We start from the raw sequence: 23,674 nt of genomic DNA on the forward strand, positions 1-23,674 counted from the left end.
GTGTGAAACCGCGTGTTAATGTAACCGGTGCGAGAGGCGCGGGCGGCGGCGGCTGTAGGAGCAGCGGCGGCGGCGGCGGCGGCGGCGGGTACCCTGTGCCCACGTCCCCGAGGCAACCGATCGCGCCACCCCCCCTGCCCTCGCACGGCCGGGCGAGACCCGAGCCCTCAGCTCGGACCTCCGCTGGCCCGCGCGCGGAGACCCGAGCCCCGCCGGGATTACTCGGACTCGTCGGCGGAGTTTGCCCGCCGGGGCGGGAGGCCGAGCGGCGGAGCGCACTCCTGCTCTTCTCCCCACCGTCTCGTGGATGTCGTTCCTCGGGTCGTGAGGGAACTTTGCAGCGGGCTGGAGCGCCCTTCACGGAGAGGCAGACGAGGGGAAGGAAAGGAAGAGGGCCGAAGAAGAAGGGTCCGGAGCGGCCGTGCGGGGCGAGTACGCACGGGCTGCGGCGCCCTGATGCGCCCCGGGCTGGAGGAGCAGCGGGTGGCTCCGGGACTGCCCTCCGTGGAGTAGCTCTGTCGGGCCAGGAGGGTTTGTGCAACCGCGGAGAACACCGATTGCCGGTTGCGCGGGGCGTGCCGAGCCGCCTCACGGCGCGCCCTCCGCACTTTCCCCGCCTCGTCATCCCTTGCTGCCCGGTCCGGGCTGAGGCTTCGGACCACCGGGCTCGGAGCCTCCGCTTCAGCTCTGAGATCGCTCCCTACTGCCTCCCACGAAGAGCGCCCGACTCCGGGGCGCAGCCGGGACCGGCGGGGGTCGGCCCGGAGCGCCGCCGCTCCTTGTGTGTGTGTGTGTGTGTGTGTGAGAGGTGAGCCGGGGGCGCCGCGCCACCTGCACCTCGCCCGCCCCTGCGAGGAGACCGAGCAGGAGAAGAGCGAAGGAAAGCAGCCCGCCTGGATTTGTTTGCCCGCGACGGGCGCCGCGCACGCGGATCGCCCAAGGGGAGCGCAGCCCGAGTCGCCGCGCCTCCACCTCACCGCCCCGGGCGTCTGAGGCCCGCGGGTTGGAGCACAGTCGCTGTGCGCTCTCCCCCCGGCGCCGGCGGCGCCGCGCAGGTCCTTGGAGCAGCTGGGCCCGGGGCGTCCCGAGATGTGGCCCTGAGGGCGGGAGCCCGCACCGGCGGGAGCAGCAGCAGCCGCGGGCGCCGAGTGGCCGGTGCGTCTCGCCGAGCGCGCCTGCGTGCGTGGCCAGCGCGCTCCCCGCTTCTGCCCGGCTGAATTGTCCTCGGCGGGATTAAAGTTGGAAATTGAGCGGAGAATTGAGTTGCCCGGGAACAGAGCTGCGGCCGCCGCCAGAAGAGCAATGTTCCCGCAGAGCCGGCACCCGGTGAGGCGCGGCCGGGTGGGTGGGGGCAGGCGCGCGGGGCTTGGGAGACTCGGTCTTGTGCAGTAGGGTGGTGGACGGCTGTCGTATACCCCCGGCACCCGGCGGCGCGAGGCCAGGGGCTCCTGGTCCCTCCCTCCGTGGGGTGGCGAGTGAGCTGAAACTCAAGTCCCCCACCCCACCCCACCCCCTTCCCCTCTGGGGCCCCTTCCTAGTTGACGTCTAGACCGGGCGGACGCGGGCGCTGGGGGAGGCTGGGGTTTCTCTCCCCAGCCACATCCTGCGCTTTTCCCCGAGGCGGGTTTGGCGGCCCCCCTTTGTTTCTCGTCTCGCCTATTTACATGTCAATGCGGCCCCCGTTCCGGTGCGTCCGGAGGTGGCCCTGGCGACTCTGGGAATGGAGGACTTAAGGGAGTTGTTTTTCTCCTCCGATCCCCGGGGTCATTGTCGCCCCCGTGGGGGAGGGGGCGACGACGACGACGTTCTGGTCTGGTCCCCGCACGCCGCACCCCCCAGGTCGCCAGGCAGTCCTCTCTACTCGGGCGGGTTGACCCGGGAGCACTTGGCGAGATCTGCCCAGGAGGCCGAAAGAGCTTCCGAGCCTTTTTAGAAGCTGGGGGTTGGGAGTGTGTGGGGGGGTCCGTTTCCCCCCTCCCCAAAGTGAAGCTCAGACTTGAGTTTGGGTCTCCGTTTTCTGCCGTCTCTAACTTTTTTGTTTATGTCCCACCCGTTCTTGCCTCTCCTGACTTTATCCGTCTGCCCGCCCGCATCCCCGTCCCTCGGTGCCCATCGCCGATCGCCCCCAGACGCCGCACCAGGCTGCAGGCCAACCCTTCAAGTTCACTATCCCTGAGTCCCTGGACAGGATTAAGGAGGAATTCCAGTTCCTGCAGGCGCAGTATCACAGGTGCGTGTCCGGCTGAGCGGGCGGCCCCTTAGCCCCTCGGTCGCCCAGCCCGGTGGTGGCGTTGGCTGTATTGAGTGCTTGCGTCCAGGCGGTGGCGTGTGGAGTCGCAGTTCAGACCTGTCATTCACGGTACCCCCTTTCCCGGCTCTTCCCGGGCCGGCTCTGCTTCTGTCTCCTCCTCCCTCCTCCCATTGTTTCCCTCTTGCCGGCTTGCTGCTGTTCCAAGGAGTCCTTTTTGGTGTATTTAGGAGTTGCATGAGAACTGTCAATATTTGCACTTCAGGTATTTATTTTGCAACAGGCTGAGCTGAAACATTGGTTCAATCAATCCTTCAAGCCCTGGAGTGCGGGTTCAGGGAAGCAAAAGCCATGTTGAAATCGCTGTTTGCCGTACTAGAAAATTGGGTTGTCTGAGGCAAAGTCCATTAGGGAAGGAGGCTAGTTGGCTTTTAGTTATGTCCATCCTTGGTGATGAGAGGGACAAGGTGGGGAGTGTTAGGGGAGAGTTCATCCACTTCGGCTTCCTTCTGAATTGATTGATTTGAGTGGAGTTAGCGTTCATCTCGGCCTCAGTTTCTTCATGTAAGGATACCCATCTGCAAGGAATTTATAACTGAAAGCTATCTGTAAAGTCACTGATTGTTCACAGTGGGTATTTCAGAAAGGTTAGTTTCTTTCCCTGGCTCCTTGGGAGGTTAAGGCTGATTGAAGCTAAGAAATTGCTGTAGTGGCAATTTTTAGCTTCCTCTTGCTCGAGATGAGGGTAGGTGATTTGGGTGTGAATTTTCTTACTCTATCAGGCCGCTATTCTACTTATAAGTGGTGTATCTAGGGCTTGAGGCATCCTTGTGCATACCGTGTTTACTCATGAGGGAGAACTTCAGCCCATTTTATGGCAGTACCCGCTTGGCATGTTTTGGCAGGAATTTAAAAACCATCGGTTTTGAAAGGGACCAGCCATTGTAGAACTAACTTGGCAGGTATGACTTTGAAACCTGGAGACAAAGATGGTGCGGCCTAAGGCTGGGACAGAAGTGTGCAAAGGCTGGATTTTGGTGGGGTTCAGAGAAACAGACTCTGATGCGGGAAACGGGGCACAGATGACCATGAGGAGGGATCAGCTGACAAGTGTACACCAAAGAGAAGAAGCAAAAGGCTGAGGGATACTCTGTACTGCTCACCTCATTCCTTTTTCCTGTTAAGTACAGAGACAAAGCTTTTGGGTGTTTACCTAGATAGTTTATGGCTTTTCCAAATTGGTCTGTGTTTTTACTTGAAGTGCAAATATGTGAGGCAGATGTTAAAACAAGTGACATAATGTTTACATTAAGTTGCCTGTTTTGTTTTCATAGCCTTAAATTGGAATGTGAGAAACTGGCAAGTGAAAAGACAGAAATGCAGAGACACTATGTGATGGTAGGTATCAAAGATTGGAGTTCTTTTTCATGTAATATTAGCAAATATGTGTTCTTCGCATCAAAAAATGTGAGTTAATGAAATGTCTGGTTCTTTCTTCTCTTTACAGTATTATGAAATGTCATATGGATTAAACATTGAAATGCATAAACAGGTAAGCTTTAGATAAATCTTAAGCCGAAACAAGAAATCAGCTCATACCATTTTGTAATACTGGCTTAGTCCCCAGTAGTGGGTCATGGACCTGGGAGTTTGCATGACAGTTTTGGCCTTGGTTGCCTTTCTTGTGAGTTGGTGGTAGTGTCTGCAGCAAGGGTAGAGTGCTTACAGGGACTAGCTGTTTTGGAAATGTGAATTAGCCATTTTTAGGCAGCAGAGAAATTGAGACTGAATTTAGTTTTCTACCTGGATAGATTTATTGTCCTCTGAAAAGATGTCAGGATCCTGTAGAACTGCTAACATTCAGAACAGTGCCTGCGCTTGTGCTCTTTGGAAGGAAGTGCGCACCTTTGGGGGAAAGGGCATGTTCAAGGGTTTCTGTGATCAGGTTCAGCAAGCTGAGTGATTGACTAGAGTACTCTGTACTTCTGGGCTGTGTAAGCGAGACTCAGGATTAATGGCTTATTAGCAAACATGTTTTTAAAAAACTTGTCAGTTGAAGCAGGTTTGGAGGTTAAAAAAAAAAGGCATCCTTTTGTGGCCACAGCATATGTTGGAAATTGCTTCAGTCCTAGTGGTTTTAAAAGCATGAAAAGATTAGTGACTGGAAAGCCCTAGCTATGACTATGAGTTTGCAAGTTCCCATAAAATTCACACTTATGGCTACTATAATGGTGTATAAAAAGAGTATTGAGCTGGAACAAGGCACTAAGGACCTCATAAGAGAAGAAAAGCTAAATGATTGCTCAGCCCAAAGGACCCTCGATTGAGTAGTCATTGTCTGCCAAAGAAAGCATTAATGGCAGGGTGTAAGTATTCTGGAGATATGCTGACATTCACTTTTTCATCAAGACGCTGGTACAATACGTCTTTTAGAAATCGATTGCCTCTTAAAAAATTATCATCAGATGAAGTTGCACAGTTGGACACATTTCAAAGTGCAACAATACAGTTCTTACTTGATGTATATGTGCTATTTCATCTCAAACCCTTGTTTCATTAAATTAAAGAGCATGGCTGACCGGCTGGGGCACAGTGGAGAAATTGATTAGTTCAGCCTTCAGATCTTCCTTATATTCAAAGACTTTCATTAAGCAAGTGTGTTTCAGAGTTGAATTCTGCTTTTGTAACTCTGCACTCTTTGATTTTTAATTCATCATAGATTTCATAATGTTATCATCCTGTACCTTAGATCTGTTTTCAGATTTGTGTTTGGAAAATGAGAGTTCAGTTCAGAGCCTTTCATTAGTAATATAATTCGGCCTTTAAAAATGCTGATTTTTACTCTGATGTGCAAAGTTGGTAGCTTAGGTTTGTGTTGGGCTTGTGCCTTTGTGTGTGTGTGTGTGTGTGTGTTTCAATGGCCAGTGCCTTATTGAGGCACTTGAACTTGTTGATAGTAAATGGACTAGAAGATCTATAGCTAACATGGTCATTTAAACGATTTATGCAAATAAACATGGCAGACAAGGTCTAACCTCCTGCTATTTTTTTTTTTAAATGTTATCTTAAAAGGGAAAATATTTTGGTAACAAATATTCTGGAAATGTAAGACGAGACTGAGTTTTTCTTAAACGAAAAGGATTTAATAACCTCGACTTTTTTCCAGGGGAGCAACATCCCTGTGTGGTTCTGTGTGCTAGAGTGCTGGATTTATTGGGGGAGCTAAAAGAAGTGTGCAATTCTTCTGGGTTCTTAGGGGTTATGTGGTGGGGTGACCTCTCCTTGATTGTGTAGAGAGAAGAGGTGAAGAGGGCAGAAGCCGCTTGTGTGAAAATAGTTTTCTAACGAGTTTGTGCACTGTGGCACTGAGCACTTGTGGGTATACACTGTCTGTCCATGAGCCAGTGTGCATTAATAATACACTGTGTATAATTGGCTCAGTAATTTGAAAAATGTGAAAAGCTGAGCGGCACCGTGTTCTTAGTAGTAGGGTGGTAAGCCCCCCTGAAATTTAGTTTATATTGTAAATGCTGACAGACCCTTAACTAGAGTGGTGTGCAAAGTAGTGCTGTAATTCAGTTTAAAGTGGCCTTACATTTGAAAAACATCCTTCTGAATGTCACACATTAATAATAAGTTCTGAGGAGGCATTTGGTGCAGCGAGTAATCATAATTCTTATTAAAACTGGTGACGTCTGGCCCCCAGGGTGTAGCCAGGCTCAAATTGATGCTTTTTGCCGCCTGATCACCAGCATGGCCTAAGTGCTCATTATATTGTGGAGAGGGCCTTTGGAGCTCTCATTAGATTTGACAGGAATTCTCTCTAGGGGGAAACTGGGCATTAGCGAGACTCCTGACAGGCTGAAATTATTCCTGCTTTATGGCTTATAACCAAATGCTAGCAAGGCATCATCAGGGGACACAAAAAATTGTCATTTCTGACAACATCTTTGTTACGGAAAAAAAAGCGCACTGGTGGGGAAACTTTCCGTGGAGAGAGAGCTTTAATACTGTTAAGATTTGTCTCCAGCGTGACGACCGCTCTCCCTTTCCACCTTTCAACGGGTTTGGCGGAGGAATGAGCTTTAGAGATTTCAGTGTCACGTCTCACCACCGACTACTCCATCTGGAAGTTTTAAAGTGGAAGTGCATCCAAATCAGGAACGGTATAATTGTGGTTTCCTTTCTTGGTGTGGTGCCCGCAGTCCATGTTTATGTTGTGTCAACACTTCCTGATAAGCCTTCCCCTTACTTTCTCTGCGCCCAGTTGTGGCCTGTTACTGAAAAGGCAGGCAGCAGAACAGGGATGATAACAGATACTTCAATCTTTATTGTAGCATTAAGGCTTTTTTTTCCCTGAGAGCTTATGGATCCTTGCTTGTCCATCTCTGTTCATGTAGATCATACACTCCAGATCTCTTTACAAGAGAGAGGGGAGGAATTCTCATCCAATGAAGACAATTCTAATACCATCAGAGTTAAGGTGCTTTATAAATAGTAATTTGTTGTGGGTCTTGGTTGTTTCCAGGGCTGTGTCCAGTGTGTGTAAAGCTTTGATCTTTACATTGGTTTCCACTGTATGGCTTGTTGTGATCTTGATTGGTATTTTTGGGAATAAGATGTACTGTAAATGCACACATACACTTTACGTATGCCATTCATGTATCTTCTACACACTGATGAGGCCATGCTGTAAATTGTCATAGGCAGCTTCAATTTGTACAGCAATTAACAGCTTTCAATAGTGATTTGTCTCCCATGACCTCCGCAGGCGTCCTGTGAAGCAGATTGGATGGTAGCTGTTTGGCTTGGATGTGTGTTCAGAGACTGGGACTTGCTCAAGACCAAGCAACTATTAAGGCTTGAGTTGGAGTTGCCTGACCCTAGGCTGCTTCTTCCTGTGTCTGCCTTTCTGCTGTTGGGAACACAAGGCCACTGGCAGAATCTCCATTTGGCCTGTGTGTTGTAGCCCACAACTACCTTGTTGTATGTCTCTGCAGTTCTCTTTTTGCTGATGGACCTTGTGATATACAAGATATATCAGAGCTAGGTGCATAGTTCCAAAAGTTAAGATTTTCTGTGATCTGAGATCTGTGGGTGGAGCAGGTGGTACTGCACTGAACCATGCTGTCATCAGACTAAACTGCTTTTAAGAACGAGAGAGACAATGTGGAGACCCTAGCAATGGAGTGAGTGTGTGCCTGCCTTGTGCTACACCCTGCAGAGTGGGGAACTGGGACTCTAGGGAGCCACAGGGGGCTGAACTTAAAAATAAATGAGTCTGAAAGGAGTGATGGTATATTTTACAGTCTTGTTTTGAGATGGAGAAGGTGAAAGAGCTTCAAATTTCTGAGCACATGTAATATTTTCAGCAATCCTCATGTCTCAGACTCTGTTAAGTTTTGGAATGAAAATGCTTTTACAGTTTTGCAGTGTGCTTTAAAATTTCTCTTAGAAAAATACGTTATTATTTATTGCTCTTCCCGCGCTCCTCCCCCAAAAAAGTATTTAATTGGAATTGTTGGGGATTCATTTGTGGATTAATTCCTCACATGGGATCCTTTTCCTGTTTGTCTTGAAGTTTTACCTTCCTGTTTTTTAACCATGCATGATTTCTTTTTTCAAGTCTCTTTCTTTTAAATTTTCATTTATTTATTTGGAAAGAAGAGAGACAGAAAAAAGAGAAACAGAAAATTTCCATTTGCTGATTGATTTCCCAAATGCCTGCCATAGTTGGGGCTGGGCCAGGCTGAAGCCTAGAATCTGAACTGTATCTGGGTCTCATGTGGATGAAAGGGACCCAAGTATTTGAACCATGACCTGCTGTTTCCCAGGGTGTGTATTAACAAGAAGCTGGAGTGGAGAGTGGAGCCAGGACTTGAACACAAGGACCCTGGTTTGGGACGTGGGTGGCCCAAGCAATGTCCTGACCACTGTACCAAATGCCTGCCCCAGCCATGGATGTTTTTGTCTCCAGTTCCTCACTTTGAGATTTTTTTAAACTGAGAAATGATTAGCTGGAGTGTAGGCACTTAGAGTTAAGCTCTACCAGGTATTTAATAACCTTGTAATACAAAGAGGGTAGCTGTCATCGAGATTAGAGTGGTCCCAACTTCATTTCGTTAGCCAGGCCTACCCTTTACAAGTGTAAGTATTTAGAGCCTAGATTCAGAAGTGTGAGATTAGCTTTTGTGTGTGTGTGTGTTTTTCTTTCTTTTTTTTTTTTTTTAAATCAGCAAACAGGGCCAGACATGAGCCTTACTCTCCAGTCACTTTCCCAGACCCTTCAGCAGTGGGGCCCTGGCTGCTTTCTGCCTGGGGCATGCCCTGGGGGAAGGTGAGTGTGACTACAGGCACTAAATTTAGGAAGGTGTCAGAAAATTTGGTACCTAAGATAAACAACATTTAAAAAATTTTAAAGTTACCGTCCAAAATATCCACATAGAACAAAAGACCAAAATTTTCTGTAAGCATAGGTGTGTCCAGGTTAGGATGAGGTCTAGGGAGGTGGAATTGAGGGGTGCAGGGTCAGAGCACCTCGCGTTGTTGCCTTCCTTTCCAGAGTGTGTTGGGAATGGCAGGCATCCATAAGCTCTGTCTTGGCTGACGTTGGTTCATTGAGGTTTCCTGGCCTCAGTTTCCCTCACTGTAAAGTGAAGGTCTTAGACTAAAGTAGCAGGGCAGGACTCACCCTCCTGCCCCTCAGCACTGAGCACCTTGTGTGTGTGAATTGAGGAGAGTCTTTTGCAAGAGGGCTTAAGATGTTCTCCCAAAAAGTGTTTATCAAGAATCACGGGATGAAAATCTGTTCCTTTAATAAATATTTATGTAAATCATCCTAAAAGGTATGTTCAGGTACTGGCCAGAGAACCATTGTGAGTTTCCCCGGAGTGAGTCTAACCTTTATGGTCTCCAGAAGTGGACTTAACCAGAAGGAAACTGGGGAGTTCCCAAGGCTTTGCCTGGCTCAGTTCCTCTCCTGCCCTCATTGATTACTATTTCTCTGAGTTCTTAAAATTGAAATTCTCACAGTTGGTATCTTCAGTATAATAATGTCTTTAAATTCTAGAGAGGTGTTTTTTTTTTTTCCTCAGTTGGTTTATTTGACAAGATTAGGCATTTTTAGCTTTAAAATAGCCCTCACTGATGAGGTTGGTGAGTTCTACTGTAATAAGTGTGTCATAGGATTGTTTTGTGAAGGTATTTTTGGTGGAGCTTTGTGTATGTGTGTTTGGAGGTAGGAAGTAGGTACTTGTGGTTGTGGGCAGGGGTAGCAGGGTTTCTGATTATTTTCCGAGACACAATTTGATCTGAAAAATGAAATAAAGTTACACTGAACTTTTCACATAAGTTAAGATATTCATGTATTGCCATTCACTTTTATAAAACTTCTTAGTTGTTTTGCAGTTGTTTGCAAATACGTATTTTATAGATCACACAGTCACCTCAGTGTTTCTGAAATGTTGATATGTGGTTTTATCAAATAACCTGAGTTAGCATAATTATATGTTTCATTATTTAACATTTAAATTTGTAGTTTCGTTGTGCTTGCTTTCTTTGAAGTACATTGTAGAGTGATAACTGAGCATAATTTTGTTTCTTATCTTCCCATGCAGCTCTTAGCATTGGGTACAAAAATACTTATCTTTGAAAATTTTCTTTGCAGTATTGTTTTCTACTTAGTCAGTCATTCAGTCTTTGGCCACAACTTATGTTAGCAGAAAAACTATAGGATATAGGTTATTTTGGTATATGAGACGAATTCTGAGCATTCTATCAGTTCAGTTGATTTTTTTTTTTTTAATTTGCCAAATTGAGAAAAACTAAGTGTGCAGGTATGTACCATTGTGTGCACTGAGGATGATAGAGTGAAATATTTAACCTGATGAACATCCCTTAGATTCGTTCTGGTTGTTCTAATAGATACTCCTTATCTATTAGATGGAGGTGAAGTTAGTCTTTGAGAATGTCAGTGCATTTGAACTTGCACATCCAAATCGTGCAATTTGCTAGACCACTGACACAGTGCGTTCAGTTTTAAATGGGGCTTAGTATTTGTGTCATTACTGACCCAACTAGGTCACTGATCTGTGGTATTTTGTGTAACCTGTCAGGAAAAAGTTCGAGACAAGTGACCAGAGTTGTTGACTTAACGAATTACAAGTTGTGTACATACATTGCTATACTAAGCTACTGCATACGTTTACATCGATTGGACGTTTTGAACAGAAGGGTTAGAATGAAAGTGCTCATGTTCTCAGTGCTGTCCCCTGGCTTGTCCTGCTTGTCCCCTGGGGCATACTCACTCTACTTCCATTGCCACTAACCTACATTTCAGACCCGTCAGCCCATTTGGAACTGGGGCCCAGGAAAAGGAGCATCTTCAGGAGGGTGGGTCTTGGAGCCTCTTTTTAGTTGTGACTTCCCACTCTGCACAGTCTCTTTGCCTTCACTCACAGCTTTCTGTGTCTGACTTGAGGCCTTTCCTCTCCAGTTTTTCTTGGCCACTGCACCTTTCTCTTCCCTGCAGTTCTTTAATCCAGCCAAATGGGCAGCTGCTTTGTGCTGAAAGTATGTTTTGTGTTTTCCTGTTTTCCATATAAAGTGTCCAAGCCCCTTTGTCAAACTCTGCATGGCCTTCCTCATTCCCCTTCAAGGTCCAGTTCAAATAACATCGCCTGTTTACTTCAAGGCCTTCTGCCACTGCTCCAACCACAGCTGTCACATCACTGACTTTGCTCTGTGTTCTGTAATAATGTTTCTCCAGTGCCTCTTATATTACTATCACTAGGTTGCAGTTAACTTGACACTTGCGTGTGAGCCTTGCATGTACTCTTCCCAATAGGTCATGTGGATTAGGCACTTGTGGTATGTTTCAAATAGTCCTATGTAGACCAGTAGTTGGTACCATCTGGGATCCTGAACATTTGAAAATCAGGTGAAAGCTACTTTGCCAAAAAGAAAAAAAAAATAGGATGTACTCATTTTAACACACAAATAATTTTGCCCAGCAATTTTGGCTGTTTTTGTACATGTCAAGATCCTTCAACAAGCTCACAGGAACCATATAAAAAACTTAGTACCAGTATGGGTGCTTATGCTAAAATTAAAAATGAAATCTGTTCAATTCTAATAACCTTATCTAACCACTTCTGCTCAGTTGTTTTTATTTGGAAAAGTGATTTACACTTGGAATATCCACTAAGGCTTCTTAATGAGGAGACTAATTAGGGTAATATATTTAGGTTTGTACTAAAAAAGAAGAGAGAGAAACTAGCACATGGCTGGTGGCCTGGGCTTCAGTGTGAATTCAGTGTGTGCACATCTTTCTGTCTGTAGAACCATTGCCTATTGCTTAAGGATTACCACGGCTGTCAGTAGAGTCATAGATAAGTTATATTACAAACATCTCTCAAGACATTCAACTTGACTTTGCTAGTGTAACTTTATTATTTGCTTACTTTTTTTTAATATTTGAAAAACAGAGAAAGAAACAAAGCTCCTGTTTGCTGGCTCATTCCCCAAATGCCCACAATGGCCAGGGCTGGGCTGGGCTGGGCTGCTCTGGGCTGAAGCCGGGAACCGAGTACTCAATCCAGGTGTCTCATGTGAGTGGCAGGAACCTGGCTACTTGAGCCATCACAGTTGTCTCCTGGAGTCTGTATTAGCAGGAAGCTGGATTCAGGAGCCAGGGCCAGGGAATCCACCCGAGGGACTGTGCTATGGGATGTGGACATCCTAACTGGCTTCTTAACCATTAGACCCACCCTTGGTTAACATTTTATGTGGTTGCCCTTACCTCCCACACATTTTATTGTGAAAAATTTCATATATACAAAAGAAGAGAGAAATACATAGTTAATACCCAGGCCATCTATATTATTACCTGAAGGCTATAAGTTAGCGTTTCAGAATATCTGCCTGTCATGTATCTTACTTAGACCCCACTGCACTCACACCCCACCCCTCCAAACCCCAGTCTTTTCTAATAAAAAGTCTGGAGAGTCTGAAAAGGCTTATTAGAGGATCAGGACTTAAATTTATCTCCCAGCTTCCTTCTAGGATATCAGTGAAAGAGGAATTTCCACATACATTTTGAGAATTCTGTCTTAATGGATTTTCATAAAATTTTCCTGCTAGACTTGCCCTTTGTGTTTTTGGCATAGGTGTATTAGGTGACCCATCTTTATATGGTGCTAAAGTGCTTTCTTTTTCAACGGTCTCCTGATAATGAGATTTACACCAACAAGGGAAAACTGGACTCCTCCTGCCAAGCCTTTCTTTCTTTCCTTCCTTTGGCGCTTTCACTGTAATGCACCTGCAAGATGTAGCTGGTGTATCTGCTTGGGTGAAATCACTTTCATGTTGATGGGTAGTAGGGAAGCTGATTTGGGGAAAGTACTCTGATTTTTGAACTTTTCTATACGTGGATACTCTGCTGGTGGAGAATTTCAGTGGAGGGTGTTACGTGCCAGAACACAGACTGTCTGTGAGGCCCCCCAGTGTATGAGGGCTCAGGGCTGAGGCTTCCAGGTGGGCACAGCCTCTGTTCCTTCTCAGCACCTTCTTGATGCCTTGAGCAAACAGCCAGTCACAGCCGCTTACAGGTTCGCCGACCAGCCAGTGTATTGACAAGCACAGACACAATAGAAAACTGCATTAGGAGACAAGCCATTGGGATTTGCAGTAAATATATTACAGAACACAAGTGACTTGCCGATACTGCTTGTTTAGCAGTTTGCAAGGGCAATGGCAGTATGGATTTTTGAATTAGAAGGGAAGGGCTGTTCTTTCCCTGTGCGGGAACATCTAGTTGATGGCTAGGGAGAAAATTGATTTAGAGAACAAAATGCAGCCGCCTTTATTTGTGCCATTTGAAAGGCTTCTATGGATTAGTGAGTGAAAATAAAAAAGGTCGCTTTCAGTTTAGGAAAGGGGGCCTTAACATCGATCTGCATCTTGGCCCAGAGAATAAAGGATGGGCCACAGGGTGGGAGGAAGGGCATCCTGTCCTGGTGCAGCCAGCAGCCACAGGTGCCTGCTCCCATCTCACATGTGTGGTTTGCAGCTCTTTCGCTTTCAAAAGTCAGCTTTCTGGGTCTGTTAATGTAGAGTAAGCTTTTTTGGAACTTTGAGTAGTTATAGCATGTGCACCCTGTATGCCCTCCCAGCCTTCCTTTGTGTGGATATTAATGACTTCTCCTTAAAAAAGAGAGAGCAGGCAATGAGGGTTAGAGGATGGCATTCCCACCTACCCAACAGTGTAGAAGTCAGAAGTATCTGAGTTACTGTCAGAGGAACTGTATGTTGGTTTTTGGCATGGGGGCACTTGGAGAGATAATTGCTACCTAAATCTGTTAGTGGTCCCTTTAAAAATACCCTTGCTGTTGGACTTGTAGGCCATGCTCCATTTTTACTTCCATGTTGTTTTGCCAAGGCCAGCTTCCTTCCTCCGTGTGCCTGAATTAATTCACTTTCCATCCCAACCCCCCACCAATTACAAAGCCCTTTGTTTCCTTCTGAGATCATAAGCGTTTATCTTTAGGCTCAAAGGAAAATTTTTAAAACTTTTTTTTTTAATGTAAGGCCCCTATTGGCAGTCTGTGTTGTCCAAGTAATCTAAAGGAGTTAAAATGCCTTACATAGGCCAGACAGCAAAATGTGTCCCTGTCAAGCAATGAGTTTTAAACTTTTTTTAAAAATTTATTTATTTTATTTGAAAGTCAGAGTTACACAGAGAGAGGAGAGGCAGAGGCAGAGGCAGAGGCAGAGGGGGAGAGAGAGAGAGAGAGAGAGAGAGAGAGAGAGGGGTCTTCCATCCGATGGTCCATTCCCCACTTGGCCACAACGGCTGGAGCTGCACCGATCCGAAGCCAGGAGCCAGGAGCTTCTCCTGGGTCTCCCACATGGGTGCAGGGGCCTAAGGGCTTGGACCATCTTCTACTGCTTTCCCAGGCCATAGCAGGGAGCTGGATTGGAAGTGGAGCAGCCGAGACTCAAACCAGCTCCCATATGGGATGCCGGCTGTTCAGGCCAGGACATTAACCCGCTGCGCCACAGCGCCTGCCCTAGCAATGAGTTTTAAGTAATTAATATAACTACCTCTGAGAATACAATTGGGTTGAGTTTTTTTTTTTTTCTTAAGATTTATTTATTTATTTGAAAGTCAGAGTTACATGATGGGGGGTGTCTTCCATCTGCTGGTTCACTACCCAACTAACCATACCATCCAGAGCTCCGCCGATCCGAAGCCAGGAGCTTCTTCCTGGTCTCCTATGCAGGTGCAGGGCCGCACAGACTTGGGCCATCTCCTACTGCTTTCCCACGCCATAGCAGAGAGCTGGATCCGAAGTGGAGCAGCTGAGACTCGAACTGGCGTCTATATGGGATGCCGGTACTGCAGGCAGTGACTTTAACCGTTACGCCACAGCACCAGCCCCATAGGGTTGAGTTTTTTTATTGAAGGGGATAGATGAACAACAAAGAAGATTTGGTTCATTGTATTGAAGTAAATTTTGGCTGAATAGAGGAAAGGAGGTGTGTTTTAGATTTTTATAAGCATTTGTAAGGTGTAAAGTCAACTCTTAATTTTAAGAAGTTGTCATCATGAAAGCAAATTGGGGTGTGTATGTGAAGTTACAAGGTCCAGTTGTTGCTTGCTTAGAATGAGAAGTCTGGAACCTAAGCGTGGTACACTTACATATATGTGCTTATGTGTGTAGTTGTGTTTCTGTAGTGATTTCTGTAAAGTGCTGTATGAAAGTCTGAGTCGTGTTCTTCTATTTCTTAATTTACTCCATGGTCTTGAGGTTTTTCTTGACACGTTCACAGCTGCTGTGTAAGTGTGAATAATTGAGGAAGCAAAAAAAAAAACAGAAAAACTTCATATACAAAAGAACACACAACAAAGCAAGCCCCTCAACAAAGGAAAAAGCAGAGCCGCTGGGGTGGGCTTCTGAGCCCTACACTGGAAGTTTGGGCTGCTGGCTCATATGCCAAGCACGATGCAGTACAACTGTTTTGTGTGTCTTTGGGAAGAGTTTGTCGTGGAGGGCTCAGCTCAGACAAGCAGTGCAGCACCTGCCCTCACACAAGCTCAGCAACTGCTGACGTGCGCGTGCTGAAAAGCTCTTCCTTAACTTCTCTTTCTAATGAGCTTGAGAAGTGGCTCTGACATCCTGAGTGTCTGTAAGGGAAGTACCAAGTTCCTGACAACTGTCGCGGCCTGCCAGTTGGCCTGGGTTGCAGAGCCTTTTCCATTTGTAAATGGGCTGGCTCTTTCACAGTGCCTGCGCCATGAGCTCCCTTGGAGCCAATGTCTTTGCACAGCTACTGAGAAGATTGGAATGGAACCACTGAAATGGATCCAACTTCTGTGCTTTTTTAGCTGACCAACGGCCAAAATCATACCACTAACTCAAGAGGGGAACTGCTGACTTTTGAATCTGATAAGAAATCTGTGTTTCCTAATTGACTGGCCTGGTTGCTGTGAAACTGAATTAAATAAAGTACAAGAGGGTGTCACATTCTGACTACACGGATTTCTCTGAGGGTACAGAGACTTTTGAACCGCTTGCTAAATCTACATTTATTCTTATCTCCTGACTAATACAATAAGTATGGCTCACTTCCCTAAAGAGCCCCAGACAAGTGCGTGTTGATACAGTAGTACAATCTTACGTGGCCATTATTTTGGTCCTTGTCACAAAAGCACATAACCCAAAAGAAGTGAGGTTTTTAACAGAATTATTTTTAAATTTTTTATCATCAGCTTCTGAAATTACTCATCAGGTTCCCTCAAAGTCCTGTAATTGTTCCAAGTTGACGCGGAATAAGTACCGATTGTTGCTTCTCAAATTAAAGCAAGATAAAAGGGGAAGGGCCTTCAGAGTAGACTTTGCACTGTGAGAATATTGGTATTGACACCATTTATAATTTGGAGTATGGTTTGGAGACCAGATTCTACTGTTTGTCGCATACTGGTTAATATGGCTGTAAAGAGGAGATGAATGTGGCTACTTTTCCAAGTCTATTACTCAGGAGGACTGTAAATTTGATTGGCTGTTACAATTCTAGCAGAATCATTCGATTTGAGAGCAATAGAAAGATAAGATATCCAATTACCCAAATGATTTGCAGGGTTAGCCAACGTTGTCATGGAGACACGAGTTGGAACAAATTAAATTTTAAGCAATAAAATAATCTTAAAGCCCGTCTGGGAACAAGAAAATTTGGCAGTGGCACTTACCTGAATTGAATCTTAGCTTGACACGATGTTGTTTGACATTGATATACTATGGAGGCCTAAACTTATATGTGGCACAACATTATCTTAAAACAGTAGCTCGGCCAAGCTGGTGAATGGGGAGTTTTGGTGCAAAGTCAAGGGATATTAGCATTTATTCCATGGTTTAAATGAGAATTAGGCTCTGGGTTCCCAAGAATATTTTGTATTTAAGGATTGAAATCGTTGTGAGCAATTAAGGAGCTATAATTGGGCACTTGGAAAAAAAAGAGGATTTCTTCAGTAGCCACATGTAGTTTTCAGAAGTGCGGTTCTTTGTGTATGTGTTAGCAGATGTAATAGGAATTGTGTGGTTGTGTTCTGGTGGGGGTGGAGGTGTAGCCTGCATGTGTTTGCATGTACAAGTACGGAGATTTAGGCACACGCCCCTGCACTGCACATGATTCCCCGTGTTAGTTAAGATCTCTCCTCTGCTGTACTGCTTGCAGACATAACAACTGCATTTCAAACTTCAGTTGGGGACCTAAAACCCAAGTAAGCCTTAGTCAGGCCTGGAAGGATATTTCCCCTTATTAATACATTGTTTAACTGGTTCCTGGCTTGTGCCACGGATTTGAAAACAGCCCAGTGGCCCAGAAGGAGGGAGGGCTTTTAAGCCACATGTCTATTAGACAGATGGAGATGAAAATTGGTCTGAGGTCAAGCCATTTGCAGCGTTCTCACAGCCTTCGATTTTCTTCTCATCCTCACCACAGATCATCTCAAATGATTCAGTAATGACCAAAAGTGCAACATTGACCTTTATTCCCTGGTGGATTACTGTGTTTCACAGTCCAAATGGCAGGAAGTCTATTCTGTTCTTTCAGAAGGAGCTCAACATTATTGAGCCAGCCCAGCCCCGTGGGAACCGCACAAGTGCAGGCCAGTGTAACAGAATACGTGGGCTCAATTTAGTTTCTGGTGCTCTGGGAAACAAGAATTGACATGTCCTGGAACCCACATAATTAATGGAGGAATATCTCAGTTGTTTTCTAAAAACACACACAGGAGCATATAAATTGATTTGTCCACTTGTGAATTATAGGGGAAGCAACTTCTGGTGGCCCCTGATTTATACATGGTTCTCATTTTCGTTATTCTCAGTTGCTTTCCTTTTTGTTTATTTAATACTTCTTCAGTCAGTGTATCTTAGACAACACTGTGCCACCATATAATATTAAAATTATAAATTGGCACCACTAGGTGTAAGGGGACATGGGGCTTTTTCCTCTGGCGTATTTTTAATCAAATGTTTATTTTTGGTCAATCCCTATAATTCTAAGTAGAGTCTTTCTCACGCAGCATACTGTTTTCTCCTTAAAGTCTGTTGATTTTGGAGGACAGTGATTTTTGCTCTCTTGCTTGCATTTTTTCTGTGGATTGTATTAGGAGGCAATAAATTGTTTTTTTGTTGTTGTTGTTTTTGGAAGGCGATAAGTTAATTTGTGTTTAAAATGTGAGTCCTATTTGCCTCCACATGCATAACTGAGTCAGTATTCAGTGAATGCACAGCATGACATCTGTCATCGGGAGCCTTTTGCTTACCAATCTTTTAAGTTCTTAAAATAAACTTTTCCAAAAGGTTAGGCTTTGAAAATTTTAGCTAGCATCTCAGCTTTCATTTTAATCATGATCTTAAATGTTTTCTTAGAAAACAGGTTCTTTTCTTGACTGCTGAACACTGTTCACAAGTCCTCTTTCTGCCTCAGTGGCTCCCACCTTCGATGTCCACCTTTCCTTCCCAAGCACTTTGGATACCGCAGTGCAGTGCACTGTTCTTAGGGCAGACTCTGCTGCCCTTTCTGCATTAGAGCTGCCTCTGTTACAAATCCCTCTGCTCTGGCCATTTTGGGGGTAGATCCTGGAGCTTTGTAAGTTTCTTGGTGTATGGTACTGAACCGGAAAGAGAATCCAGGTTCCAACTTAGAAGGCCAAGAGCCTTGTCTTCCTTCCCAAAGGAACAGGTCTGGCCAGCAGTTGAGCTGGGGGAGTGGAAATGCAGCTGAGGGACTTTCCAGCTGAGATTTCAGCCCTGTGTTTGGGGGCCAGGGGGTGACACTGTTACAGAACCTCACCAACACACATATATATTACACTTGCAGCCATTCTGCTGTCATGGCATTGATAGCTAGGTCTCCTTGCGGAGTAGGTATTTTCCCTAAGAGGTAGTCCAGGAAGAAGAGTGGCAGCTGCCATTCATATGTGTGAATGGTTCTTCTGTGGCAGGCTTTTAAAGTTAGGCAACCCACTGACATGTGGTTGCTTCATGGTGCAGGCAGTTCCTTTTCTACCATCTGGATTGGCCAAAGGTTGCAATGTGCTGGGTCAGCTTTCATGGCAAACTGCTTATCCAGTGATCTCCAGGCAAGATGTAAGGAGGTAGCAATGGGAGATCCCAAGGCTAGTGGTAAATTATGAGTGCTCTTCAGTTGCATGCCCTGAATGTTTGCCTTGTCCTGTTGGAAGGTATGGAGATAGTGTAGACTGCTGGAGGTCACTGTCAACCGGAGATTAGTTACACAGGCCTCAGTAGTGGGTAGCTTTGGCTGAGAAAAAGTGTTTTTAAAGTTTTTATGTCAGGAAGCAATGTTATGAATTTTGAGGAAAAGTCTTGTGAACTCTGTTTTCAGAGGTTACTTGATTTTTACAAATTCCCTGCTGTCTTTTTGTCTTTCCCTAGGCATGTTTTGGTTTTACAGTGGTAATGTTAGCCTTCATCTGATGATGATACAGTCAGCTTTTCCTCCCACTAATCCTGCTATTGTATGATACCATCTTATTTTTCATGAGCTCCCTAATTGACTGAGATTTATGAAGAGGGTTAAAGGTGTGGGCTTGCTTGGCGTGTGTTTCTGGGAGAGGCTGGCTCTTGCCATTTGAGGACAATGGGTAGTGACTTCATAGAGAGGTGTTCTGTGAGTCACCCTGCCAGGTTTGTCTTGAAAACCTTCCATGGTACCAGAATGCATGTTCCTTTAAAGCCACCAAAAGCGGTCTTTTTTTTTTTCCATCCTGCGACAAGTTAATACGATTTCCTGTGAACAGGCCTTTTCTGAACTCCATAACAAGGGTTTCTGAATAATGGAAATGTGCTATTTAGGCACTGAAACAGCTGCGATGCTTTTGTCAAAGATGCATCTTTACCAAAATGACAAATTAAAGCCCAAATGCTCTGCTTGGCAACAGTTGGGTCAAAACATTTAAGTCATTAATTAGAAGGAACTGAAGGGGCAAAAAATTTACACAAATACACAGCATTGCAGACTCAACTTCATCTTGGAAAATGCAACTGAATTCTTTAAAAAAAAAAAAAATGAGAGCAGCCCTCAAGTGGGGCCTGGCAAGCTTGTCATTTGCAAATAAATCAAAAGACCATCATTGCCGGAAGGAGAACCAATGAATGAATAGAGTTGCTTTGTCATTCTTTGATGGGCTCCATACTCAAGCCTGCTATTAAAAATGAATGCATTCAAGAGGCTCTGCATTAAGAACATAAACAATTAAGGGCACTTGAGTTTTTCTGCTGAGAGCTGCTGTGAAGATAGGAGAGCTTTCTCCCGAGATGCAGGCCCCTGCAATCTGCCTCTCGAGGAGCCAGAGAATGGCAGCAATTAGTGTTGCTATCGCTGCCCTGGCAGCCTTCAGCATGTTTTTTTTTTTTTTTTTTTTTAACCCCTCCTTGTTTTCAGAAAAAGCTAGAGTGTGAAAGTAGAGAGTCTGGGCCCAGTTGGAAAGAGCTCTCAGATTAGAACGCTGTGGGAGTTGCCAAGTGAGGGGGAGAGGGAACATAAAAGTTATGATCTGCCAGTAATTGGTGACTTATGTTCTGATTAGTTGAGCCACTAAAGGGTTTCTGTCATCTGGTACTCTTTGTTTTGTTTTAATCATAGCTTTTAAGAAGGGGGTGAGATTACGTTGCCATGGATGGAATAATTTAAATGAATATTGTTTGAGGTTTTCACAGAAGGCAGATGTGTTCCTACACTCCACATTTGTGTTCTTGCTTGGTCTTGTTTTATAAAAATGTGTGGATGGGCGGGTGTTCGTACAGCGATTAAGACATGGCTTGGGATGCCTGCATCCCACATTGGAAGAGGCCCCGGGTTCAAGTTCTGGCTCTGCTTCTGATTCCAGCTTCCTGATGTGCACCACTGGAGGCAAATACTTGGGTCCCTGCCACCTTTGTCGGAGACCCAGATTGAGTACTTGGCATCTGCCTGACCAAGCCTCAGCTGTTGGTAGGCATTTGAGGAATAAAATAACCAAGATCTTTATCTGTTGTCTCTTTGCCTTTCGACTAAAATGAAAACAAATAAATACAATTTTTAAAAGGATGTTATAGAGAACACATTTTTTTAAAATGATTTTGTTTATTTGAGAGGCAGAGATATAGAAAGAGGGGGAAGACAGAGAGAAAGGTCTTCTGTCCACTGTTTCACTCCCCAAATGGCCACAACAGCTTGAGCTGGGCTGATCCAAAGCCAGGAGCCAGGAGCTTCCTCAGGGTCTCCCACTTGGGTGCAGTGGCCCCAGCACTTGGGCCATCCTTCACTGCTCTCCCAGGCAGAAACAGAAAGCTATATCAGAAGAGGAACAGCTGGGACACAAACTGGCGCCTATATGGGATACCGACATCCCAGGTGGAGGCTTAGCCTAAGCCATAGCACCGGCCCTATAGAAACTTCATTTTAAAAACTGCTGGAAAAGGCAGCCCTTCAGTGTTAGCAATGTTTTGAAGAGAGACAGGTGTGACCTCTGCACTGGCTTGTTCTGGTTCTGACTTTGGGCAAATTCTTTTAACCTTTCAGTCCATGCTCATTGGGGGCCTGGTGAAGTGAAGATTAGAAGGGATGTCAGAGGGCCTGGCAGGTACACTTGATAAACAGTAGGCACTGGTGCTTTTGTCTGTGGTTGATAGACTGCAGTGGTTCTCAAAGTGTCACCCCCCCACCCCAGTCCACTGGCCTCAGGGTCATCTGAGAATGCAGAAGGAAATGCAGATTCTCAGGCTTAGATTGCCTCAATCAGAAACTCCAGAGCTGCTGTCCAGCCATCTGTGTTGTCACAGGCTCTTCACGTGATCCTGGTCAAGTTTGTAAACCACTGATAACTCATTAAGCATTAGACCTGAATTTCAAGATACTTCACATTCTTTTAATTTGGATTTCCTCAAAATGAGGTTAGTTTTTTTTTTTTTTTTTTTGGATGGAATTAGATTTTAAACAGAAAGCTACTCTGATGCGGATTTTAAAATAAATTTTTCATATGTGTACTGATGACACAAGGCACTATGATGGGAAGATAGCAGACACTCTGAAGGAGGTCTGTAAACAAGAGAACCTTTCCTCTCCTATGAAGGAGAAGGGACTATTAGAAGATTATCTGCAGGTTGGCCAGTGCCGCGGCTCACTAGGCTAATCCTCTGCCTTGCGGTGCCGGCATACCGGATTCTAGTCCCGGTCGGGGCACCGGATTCTGTCCCTGTTGCACCTCTTCCAGCCCAGCTCTCTGCTATGGCCCGGGAGTGCCGTGGAGGATGGCCCAAGTGTTTGGGCCCTGTACCCCATGGGAGACCAGGGTAAGTACCTGGCTCCTGCCATCGGATCAGCGTGGTGCGCCGGCTGCAGTGTGCCGGCCGTGGCGGCCATTGGAGGGTGAACCAACGGCAAAGGAAGACCTTTCTCTCTGTCTCTCTCTCTCACTGTCCACTCTGCCTGTCAAAAAAAAAAAAAAAAAAAAAGAAGAAGAAGATTATCTGCAGGGGCCCGGGCTGTGGCACAGTGGGGTTAAAGCCCTGGCCTGAAGTGCCAGCATCCTATATGGCGCTGGTTCTAGCCCCTGCTGTTCTACTTCCTGTCCAGCTCTCTGCTGTGGCCTGAGAAAGCAGTAGAAGATGGCCCAAGTCCTTGGGCCCCTGCACCCATGTGGGAGACCCGAAAGAAGCATGTGGCTCCTAGCTTTGGATCTGTGCAGCTCCGGCCATTGTGGCCATCTGGGGAGTGAACCAGTGGATGGAAGACCTCTCTGTGTCTCTACCTCTCTCTGTAATTCTTTCTTTCAAATAAACAAAATAAATCTTGAAGAAAAAAAGCTTATCTGCAGTGTTTTGCATGAATCATTGTTTGATACACGGTTTTTATATATATGCAGCTCGAATTTTTTTTTAAGATTTATTTATTTATTTGAAAGGCAGAGTTAGAGAGAGAGAGAGAGACAGAAGAGACAGAGAAATCAGAGAGAAATCTTCCCATCTGCTATTTCACTCCCCAAATGGCCACACTGGCCAGAGTTGGGCTGGTCTGAAGCCAGGAGGCAAGAATATCTCTGTCTCCAGGAGCTCAAGCACTTGGGCCATCTTCTGCTGCTTTCCCAGGCACATTAGCAGAGAGCTGGATTGGAAGTGGAGCAGCTGGAATTTGAACTGGCACCCATATGGGATGCCAGCGTTGCAACCAGCAGCTTTACCCACTAAGCCATAGCGTCAGCCCCTCAAATTTTCTTTAGGCATGTCATCCTCAAGAATGAGAGATGTTTTTGTGGATTTTACTCTATGAGCCGGATTTTCTGATTCCAGTGTTGATACACAGTACCATCCACATATTACGGAGAATACTGAAGTTGAGTGTGCAGCTTGTTTATTTAAGATTTGCCATTCATAATGAGTCCATTGTAAAATACCTATTCTACCATGCAGAGTGATTGTGCCAGGGCAGCAGGGGCACAGTGACCCTTCCTTTTCAGATGCAAGCTGCTTCTTGGTAGTGTTGTTGACTGAGGGATGATGGGTTGGCCTTGTGCTACTGCAGTTCTCTTCGGGCTGTGTGATCACTAAGCTGCATGGCTTTGCAAAGGAGTTTATCAGCTCTGGTTCTGTGCTGGAATATGCCCAAATTTCCCACATCTGCTTTGTGGAGAAAGTAGCTTCTGATCTTGCTTTAACCATCTTGGGGTCTCCATTTGTGATTGGAGGACTATAAGATGGTTGGTACCCAAATGGTTGAAGAGTTTGCTGGTGTTACTGCTTTTCAGTATAAACTGTCTCAAGATCGTAAGCATGGTAGACCTGAACACTCATCTCCCTCTCCAGTGTCATAGATTTAAACAATAGATCAAGGGCAGTGTGATCAGAAAAACAAAGTGAC

General features: G+C 45.5%; 1 protein-coding gene across 16 annotated transcripts in view; it reads left to right on the forward strand.

Annotated features, from left to right (window-relative positions):
• The first annotated feature begins 951 nt into the window (after positions 1–951).
• Positions 952–23,674, forward strand: part of TLE1 (TLE family member 1, transcriptional corepressor) — a 96,484-nt gene continuing 73,761 nt past the window's right edge. For all 16 annotated transcript variants that reach the window (XM_051846743.3, XM_051846752.3, XM_051846777.3 and 13 more), the window contains exons 1-4: positions 952–1,326; positions 2,130–2,230; positions 3,583–3,646; positions 3,756–3,800. In XM_051846743.3, the coding sequence (XP_051702703.1) occupies positions 1,303–1,326; positions 2,130–2,230; positions 3,583–3,646; positions 3,756–3,800 (234 nt within the window). In that variant the 5' untranslated portion in view covers positions 952–1,302. The remainder of the gene's footprint in view (positions 1,327–2,129; positions 2,231–3,582; positions 3,647–3,755; positions 3,801–23,674) is intronic.

Source organism: Oryctolagus cuniculus, chromosome 1 (assembly GCF_051225735.1).
Source record: "Oryctolagus cuniculus isolate XC-2025 breed Fujian yellow rabbit chromosome 1, ASM5122573v1, whole genome shotgun sequence".
Taxonomy (NCBI): Eukaryota; Metazoa; Chordata; class Mammalia; order Lagomorpha; family Leporidae; genus Oryctolagus; species Oryctolagus cuniculus.